General features: G+C 40.7%; 1 protein-coding gene across 2 annotated transcripts in view; it reads left to right on the top strand.

Annotated features, from left to right (window-relative positions):
- Positions 1–8,507: 8,507 nt before the first annotated feature.
- Positions 8,508–9,512, top strand: part of LOC120788678 (1-phosphatidylinositol 4,5-bisphosphate phosphodiesterase beta-1) — a 110,479-nt gene continuing 109,474 nt past the window's right edge. For both annotated transcript variants that reach the window (XR_005707281.1, XM_040124644.1), the window contains exon 1: positions 8,508–8,821. Coding sequence is in view for 1 of the 2 variants with exons in the window: in XM_040124644.1 (XP_039980578.1) it covers positions 8,723–8,821 (99 nt within the window). In the remaining variant the exon portion in view is untranslated. The remainder of the gene's footprint in view (positions 8,822–9,512) is intronic.

Genomic DNA, 9,512 nt, shown 5'->3' with positions numbered 1-9,512 from the left:
CCTAGTCTTTGTCAACACTGGGTTGTTGCTGCGTGTAGGGATTGGGAGAAGTACTTTAGCTACAGATTGCTATCAGAGCAGACAGGAGTTTTACGCCCTCTCTGGAACTGTGCCATAGTGGGCCATAGACAATAGACCCTTTGTGCATTGCTGATTGGCAGATCTACTCATAACAAACACACTAAATGGTAAAGTCACAGTGGGAGGCGCAGGGGTCTGATAAATCCTGGCTTTCACTTAGACACAATGATGTCTTTTGCTTTGTCTCAGGATCTTTTGAAATGACAAACGGACATTGTGTAACTTAAAGATGATTAGGGGAATGCCATGTAGGCAAGCTATGACTATGAAAATAATAAATAGCTGAAGAGACATAGACCATTTATCTCTCCATTTTATTTCTCTCCAGAAGAGAGCTGTGTGGAGATGGTTTGAATTAGCCCCACCATCTCCCCAGAGGATGAGCTGTAATGATGCAAATTTAGGGCCTTTCTGTCAAGACCTTGACACTTGATATGTTGGTCAACTTCCCGTTCCATGTTGGTTTTACTAAAACATTACTATTGAGTCCACAGGGACTGGTGGAAAGAAAGAAAAGAAAAAAGACAAGAAACAAGAAGATTGGGTTAAATAGCTCGACTCTATTATGTTGTAGTGTTACAGACCTTCAGCCCCATCTACTGTTGCACCACACAATAGGAGCCAAAGTTGCCCAGAAGACAGATGTCTGAGGTGAGCGTGTCTCTTAACCAAAGCAATGCCCAGCTGGGAGGGAAGTGGTCAAATGAATGGCAATCGATTTTGGCCAGACATTTCTTTTTTGTTTGTCATGTGTTGTTATTGTTAAAAACTGTACTGTAAAAATGAGATTTCAGTAGCTACATCTCTTTCTCTCTTTCTCCCACATTCACTCAGTCTCTGACTCAAACATGTGACCGTGGTTATGCTAACACTGCATGAGATGTGAACCATTTTTAGGCTGTGGCCATGACCATGGCATCTGCAACCCTTCCACTGGCCTCATCTGGAAGTTTTCAAAATCTAGATTGATGTGGCGGATGGATATATTTAAGTAAATATTAATTTAAGCACAGAAAAATAGGAGTTTTGTTTACAAACCTGGAGTGTAATTATGTCATTTAATGAAAACTCTAATGATTGTGTATTTAGTTTATTTTCTTGCAAGCACAATAATGCAAATAAAAATACTGACAACAACAACTGCTACCAGGCAGACACCCTCAAGCCTGAGAGTGTGGCTAACCTACCACCAAAACATAAATATTGTAAGATAGAAAAACATGCAAAATGCTTTTCCTTCATCCTCTGCATTACCTCTCTCTGAATTCTGGTCACCAAGGGCTAATTTACTGCAGGATCTTTACAGACCAATTTGTCCATTGAAATGCTAATGGTTACTCCATATCTACATAGGTGTAAACTGAACAATTAATAGTATTTGTCAGTGGTTGGAAGTAGCTGTGTTTTTCCACTGATCATTTTGACATGTAGTTAATTATTTCTTTCTGACAGAGTGAAACTGGCCCAGCTGCAGCTCTGCAGGTGAACGTTGTCTTCTTCTTCCTGACTGTGAAAGGGCTCTGTGTGGTCCTAGTTTCTTTACATCATACCAAAAGGTGTACAGATTGGGAACCTGTCATCCATGTTGCCATTTGATATCAAGCATACTTAGTTGATTGTTGACATTACCAACTGACCCCTTGGTTTTTGGTACTGTGCGCACGCGTGTGTGTGTGTGTGTGTGTGTGTGTGTGTGTGCGTGCGTGTGTGTGTGTGTGTGTGTGTGTGTGTGTGTGTGTGTGTGTGTGTGTGTGTGTGTGTGTGTGTGTGTGTGTAGCTTCTGTCAAGGTATATAGTATCCACAGCTGTGAGGTTAGTGTGCCTATAATCTGTCTCACCAGAACTGTGTAACCTGAGTTAGAGTGAGGTTAAGGGTCAGTTATTGAACTTGAATTACACTGGGAGAGGCCTCCCTCAGCCCCTCACCACCCCTTTCAGCCACCCCGTAGGGTTTGTTTGTTTTCTCTCCCAGTCTCTCCCAGAGCTTACCCAGTCCTCTGTAATGACTATTTAATACACACCCTCAGACATGTTTACACTACATGTAAAAGCACTGGCTGTGTGATCTTGCAACACACTTAGATATGTGCATCAAAGTATATGCTTGTGCATGTGTGTCTGTGTATTGTTGTGTGTGTGTGTGTGTGTGTGTGTGTGTGTGTGTGTGTGTGTGTGTGTGTGTGTGTGTGTGTGTGTATGTATACACCCATGTCTGCGTGTTCCCTTTCATTCCAACTCCCGCCGTCTATTTTCTTCATTTCTGAAGTCTGTAGCCTGGGGGGAAGAACACCTGCCAGTTTTTTTTCCCTCCTTAATCTCAGATAAGACAATAGAAGTAGTAGAGGTGTTTGGTTACACACAGAAACAGAGCAAGGAATGAGACATATTAAAACCTCCCCTGTCTCGCCCACAAGGTTGCTGCAACTCTCCAGGTGTGAATAATATCAGAAAACACATTTTTGTGTCAGTAGAGTCAGGTTGGGGAGCAGAAGAGCTTGAGCGTTTTGCTTTAAACTCATAATTTGACCTGACCCACCGGCCCTGGGCCCCCTCTGCAAGCTGTTAAGTTTTTAACATATCGTTTTTCACTGCACATGTTCCGTGTTATGTTAGTTACCAGGAATTTGGATTGAATGGACAATGAAGTTCCTGAACTTTGAGAGAGGGATTATTTTAATCGTAAGCAGAGGAGAGCTACCAGAGTAACATAAAATTATGCCACAGCACTCTCTGTTGGTGAACTTGCTACATTGTCCCATTAGAAGCCTTGGAAGTCCAAGTATGGCTTTGGTCTTTTTATAGGCAAGAAACCACATCCCTGGTGCCTTTGAAGAGCTCGTATTCACTAAGTAGTAGTTAGGATTGCCAGTACTTACTCACTATTGTATAAGTATGAGTGGTAGAGGAACCCTTTGAACTGTACCCATTTAGAATCTCAAGGCTGATGGTTTCATAATACAGAAGTAAATAGACTATAGTCACATAATTAGCAGGGATGCCCATGAATTACTGTTGAGTGTTTTCCCTTGCACAGGTGGATAAGAGAAATAGTCAAACCCACTTGGCAGTCCCTGAAGTTGGTGCGTAACATGCATTATGTTGATTGTGTACACACACACACATGGCTATATGCATGCATAAGATTTTTTATCGTGACAAACATTCCCAGCCTACCTTGTTAGCGTGCACCAGAGGCTGTAGACACTTCTTGTGTAAGTAAGTACTTGTCTAAGGAGAAATTGCAGTGGGCCAAGCTAGTGTTGGGTCTCTCAAACCACACCGGAAAGCACATAGGAAAAAATAAAGTTCTGACCAATAAACCTTTTCTATTCCAGTAAAATTATGAGTGTCTAGTATATTTATATATTGCTGAAACGTAAGAAGTCTTGCAAACGTTTTAGTGTTTTGCTCCAATGTTTGCTTATTAAACACATTTTATACAGCATCCTGACATGTCTTTAACTGCCTTTGATTGTATTTGAGTATGGAAGTGATATAAATTTTTCAAGAGATTTTGTCAATCTGTTTATGCCATTGTAGCTATCCCTTTAATATCTGTGGGTGTATGACTTCATTGTGGGTAAGGGTGCAAATTATGAGCAAAACTACTTTAGGGCTATATTGGATTTTTATATGATTTTAAATCAATGTGATGAAGTTCCTTGATTTGACTGGTATTTTATTTACCGTAATGCAGAAGCCAAAAGCAGGCATTCCTGTCTGGTTATTTTAATGTGTTCAATTCATTTTTCATAAAATGTACTATATTGTGATATATCATTGTTTATTGATAAATTAGATATATTAATAATGAGTATTTTATCCATATCACCCAATCCCAGTTTCAGTTAAATTACAGTTTTGTCTGTGATGGAAGTTTGTCCTGCTAGAAATTTAAAAAACAGTTGAAAGAACATAATAAAAATAGATTACAAAATACAATTACTGTCAATTTTATTTTATAATTTAGGTTTAAGTTTTAAAACCTTGCAATAGACTGTTCATATGCCATGCATTTGGTCTGTTTACTATATGATAAACGTTTATCATATTTATTGACATATATATTTAACATACATTATCAGAAAGTATTTTATAGTTTCGTTAATAATTTTCCTAAATTCTTCCTAATTGATTCGTATGACACATGGTATGTATAGGAGACCAGTGTGAAACATGTTATTACAAAGTGCAATGGCAAGACAGATCCAGAAGATGCTGCTAATGTACTGCCTTTGTACTGCATGATGCCTGTTTGGGTTCATAGAGAGGACAATGTGAGCATCGACTTAAACAGACCCTTTACCATTCCCAGAGGCTTTGTTTATACATTCATCTACTGTAGTCCTCAGTACTCTTGCCCCATCACATCTAAAAGACCAAATAACTGATTTCAAAATTATTCAAATATAAAAAAAACATCTCAGGTTTATTTGATTTGATTTTGTGGCAGAAACAGAAACGATTTTTGCATTGTAGTCAGCTCATTGGCAAAACAGCCAATTAGCCCCATTTTAACAGACATTTAGTCAAAAAGGGGATTTTACATCTACATGATTATACTGTTTACACACCAAGCCAGTCTTGGCATCTAAAGCTAAATGATAAAAGCAAAAAAAACAGCTGATGACTGAAGGTGAAAGGGCAGAAAGGCTCATAACTCAGCATAGTTAATGGTTACTGAATGTGCCAATTAGAAGAGATCTTGAGTTAATATTGATCATAAAAGCTATGGCTGGCAGTCATTTGAGAAAACCTGTTCCTCATCATGTGCATGTTTAAACACTGATACACTGCTGCACTGACTCTGTCTTGTGACCGCATATGAGGCCAATCACCTATCAAACCACCACGTCAATACCAGTGTAAGGGCCTGATGAGGGGGACTGTATACATATGGCAGGTTCTGCCCTGCTCTCGAACCCTCTCTTCAGTGTGCCAATGACAACACCACTGACCTCAGACACATCTTGAATGCTACAGAGCCCCTGGTCTTTTCTTGACTACAAAAAAAGTTGCAGGTCCTTAATTAGCAAGTAGTCAGCCAACCAGTGGTCTTGCCCTACATAAAAATGGATTATCAGCCTTTAACATTATCAACCTTGAACATGAGGATCACACTCTCAGCTTGGGCAATATTCAATCCTCAAATCTAGAAATCAACTCCGAGATCTACTATTGTCTGACTTACAAAAGATTAATGTAAGAAAGTATTTTAAGAGCACAAACTGCAGGTCCATATATTACTGTTTGTTAGAGCAGTTGTCCTTCCAGTAGAAAACAATTCAACTTTACATGATCACCTGAATTGACAGATTTAGTGCCATTTTACTGGAGAGTCCCAACATGAAAGCCATCTCATCCACAAAAATACAGCACCAACTGTACATGTCAACGACTCTGTCTTTCACATTCTCTAAAGAAAACCCTCTACCCTCAGACGAATGAAGGTCAGAGAGTCCTTGTTCGAAATATTAATTGTTTTGAAGATCAAAACCATCTTGAGGAAACTGGGAATATGTTGCAGTCTACACACAGGGCTGGAAGTGGCCCTGGGGTCCCAAACTCTTCTGGCTTCTGCAGGCCCCAGGTAGTCTGTGTGGCAGTTACTTTTTGGTAATTTGATTAATTACAATTGTTTGCCTGACTAAAGGGCAAATAAATTGAAGTGTTAAGGTAGGTCCTGCATTTTTGCTTACATCCTAAAGCTCTGTCATATACAGGGGCCCTGCATTGAAATCTAGAGTAAATACTATTAACATTTCAATTGATTTAGTGTTTTATTCTGTTTGTTGTTGTTTTCTGGGACTATTCATTGGAGGAATGTGTCTGGGGAAGCTCAATAGAGGCCCACAGCTCATTGCTGGCCTGAGGCCCCTAGGAGAAGGTCAGTTTAAGAAGAAGCTGCTCTTTTTGAAACGAGATTAATCTCTATGACCGTTTCCAGGGGACAAGCAGCAGTTCTGAAAGATGAAGTTGATCCCTTCCACTAGGCCACTGTCACTTGTACAAAACATTGTAAAACACAAACTATGATGTATGTGTAATTTTGGGTCTCCTGACACTGTTTATTTAATGAATGCCTTCTTAATTTATCATATCCCTGACACATCACTGATTGTGTTTCCTATAGCAGAATCCACATTATTAGTTTCAACAAAAAGGAAAATGAGAAACACTAGTGACACTTGGATGACTTCATTTTAAAAGCTCAGGGTTTCTCAGAATGAAATGATAGGAAATTTATGTTCTTAAGTTCTTTTATATACTGACAATCCGATTAGTTCTCCTTACTGTAGGCCTTCGTCTTTCACACCAGAGTGACGTGGCAGATTTTAGTTAGTTGGAACCTCAGGGCTGATAGGAAGACTGATGATGGATACCGAAGTCTGAGGCATGGAGGATAACAATGACTCATTTGCAGTATAAAAACATTTGTGTCTCTGCATTGGTATGACAGTATGATGACTATATATGGTATGACTCATCAGAAAATTTTGTCTTTAATGTGATTTTTTCAATCTCATGACTTAGTTTGTTTCCTCTTCCTCTCGCTTTCTCTCTCTCTTACACACACTTGAATCCCTCTCTCCTTTTCCTAAACTCTAGCCACTATGACACTATTCAGGGCCTGGTCCCCAAACTGTCACTGTTAATCAATCATTAATGACAGGATGCAAACTCAAACAAACTCCTATTATGACTGACATGAAAAGTGCCAGTCAGATTTTGACAGGTTTGACTAGTCTGACATGTCTGACTGTCAGCACCGGCCAGTGACTGACCACAGAGACATACAGAGGGAAAACTGCTTGAAGGACTCAAATAATCTTGTAATCCCTTTTTGGAAATTGCAGAAAATAAACAGTCTGGGTGGTTCAAAGCCCAGAAGGGTTCTATGTTTTATTTAATAACAAAGTTAAACTAAATAAAACTCCTTAAGGCGATGACACACTCTTGACTCATAGAACTTAGAAGACGTTCTGCTTGAAGAAGTAAAAACAGAAACATCAGTGTCCATTCTAGCTGACGGGTGTGAACTGATTCTTAAATTAAAGAAAGCACCTGTTATCTTCCGAAAAGGTATGAATGTAATAGATCTTTGCCATCTGATCAGATGGCAGATTATGTTAACATGATGACAGGACCAAAGCCAGGATTTTATAAATACAGTTTCAATGCATACAAATTTCATCACACCCATAAGAAATGTTTGACTCGTTACCAAAAAAAGGCCTTTAAATTTTTTTTTATTTTCACATTCATTCATTCAACTATCTCATTATATTGTATGTAAATTTCATCTTGCTACATGAACATCTGAATAATGTTTCAAAGCCTTCTTGAAAATGCATCTGAAAAAAAAATACAATTCTGGTCGAAAAGTATTAAATCCTTTTATTTTTTGTAATCCTATCGAGTCTGCCGGTACACTCACACTTATTGCAGCATATTTGAGCTGCCAGTGCTCTGCTCATTCCCTCCTGCATGCATGCTGCCACCCCACTTCCCTAAAGACACTTGCTGCTGCTGGTGATAATCGAGCAAGAGCCACACCTCCACCCTGTATCCACATGTAGGTTTCTGAGTCTATGCCCAGAGCCTCCCCTGTAGAGTGGAAGTTATCACCAGTCCCCACTCCCTGCTTGGTTCAGCTAGGTGCTTCCTTGTGGAGAGTGACGAGGTCAGAGCCTATGGGCACCAAATATCGGCCTTTAGACTTTTTACATTCTCATAAGAATCCATGCCATGTGAGCTTTCTGACTGTAATCCCTTTGTTTACCTGAAGAATCAACAATTAGATACATACATACATTGTTGCATCCTTTCCTGTGAATCCCTCATGTGTAGATAGGCAATTTGAGTCCAGTGAAAGGCTGACTCCTCTACTACTATATTATTATAGGGAGATAATTACAGAATGTAAATACCTTTAATGGCTATTGCCAGGCTAATCGTACCCTACATATCACAATTTACATGTGAGAGTAACAAGTTTGTTTTCAACAGGGCCTCTCAAACACAAATTCTACCAAAGAAAGAAAATATGACCTTGCATTAAGCATTTAATAATGTCACAAGACAGCCTTAGCCAAACAAAACTGTTGCATACCCCTGCTCTGAGTATGACATCACGCCAAGGTTTTCACGTTCCCGGCGTCTCGTCTGTTCAAAGCTCGGGGCCGTTCAGGCCCATCGTGTTGCCTCGGACGCGCGGAGGCGCTAGATCACTTAAAGCATCTATCCTGTCCCTGCATTGACTCGTACAATTTGAAACCAGACGTGCAACTCATTCAGATCCCCCACCTTCTCCCCCCTCCACTCTCTCTCTCTCTCTCTCTCTCTCTGTCTCTGTCCCTCTCTCTCCTCGTCTGCGCTTTAACTGCATGCTGTTCAGTCAGTCAAGTCAGTCAGTCAGTGGCCCCGGTCCGCTGCGCCTGCGTCCGCCTCCACAGCTCCACAAAGCAGAGACGCACCACCGCCGCCGTCAATGCGGGAATGACATACTGGCAGCAGTAGTGGGCTTCCGTCAGCCTGCTTTTAAGCAGACTGCAAAAGGAGAGGAAGATAATTAAGAGTAGAAGAGAGTGAAGCGACTCATTTCTAACCCTGCCGTTCGTCGAGAAGAGTAGATGAGTCAATGGCAGGGGCACAGCCTGGAGTTCATGCGCTGCAGCTCAAGCCAGTGTCCGTGCCCGAGAGCCTAAGAAAGGGCAACAAATTTATGAAATGGGATGATGTAAGTAACGGCGAGAGAGACCGGCAGTGAGTTTTCTTTTTCTTTTTATTTCTCACTGTCGGATCATTTCTGCACGCTTTATTTGCATGCATGTACCACCACTAGGATGTATTACAAAATCTATGGGCTCCTCATGCAACAACAGCCGAGTGATTTAATTTTGAATCGAGACCGTATTGACTGGGGGGGGCTCCCTGCCTTTGGCTTGCTGGTCAACGTGAAAGAAATGGAACGGCTTTCGCGTCCGCCGACACGTGCGGTGTTCACATACCTCTTTTCACTGTATGTGTGTGCGCGCCCGCGCGAATGAGTGAGTGAGTGCGCGCCGCTCGTTAAATCAAACGTGTGAACTCTGCTCGCCCCTCCCCCTTCACTGGAAAGGTTTTTATCAATTAACTACAATTAATAAGTGTATCGAGGCTGAACGTAGGGCCCCGGTGTAGCCGCCGGGCAAGACTTGAATAACGATTGTGTATTTTCATTTTTCTTTCTTTCTTTCTTTCTTTCTTTCTTTCTTTCTTTTTTTTGGTCACCATTCTTCCATGCTACTGGCAGTCTAGCTGTAGTGAAATGACCTTGATTAAAATTGATTTCACACTGCTGTTGAGTAGCTGGCGAAAACATAACAGTGGAACGCTTTTAACAGACAGCTATGACTGCATCGCACCTTTCCCCAAACAACAAATCAACA

The sequence above is a fragment of the Xiphias gladius genome, chromosome 4, assembly GCF_016859285.1.
Source record: "Xiphias gladius isolate SHS-SW01 ecotype Sanya breed wild chromosome 4, ASM1685928v1, whole genome shotgun sequence".
Classification (NCBI taxonomy): Eukaryota; Metazoa; Chordata; class Actinopteri; order Istiophoriformes; family Xiphiidae; genus Xiphias; species Xiphias gladius.
Note: the sequence above shows the minus strand (reverse complement) of the source record. Positions and strands in the feature narration are given on the sequence as shown.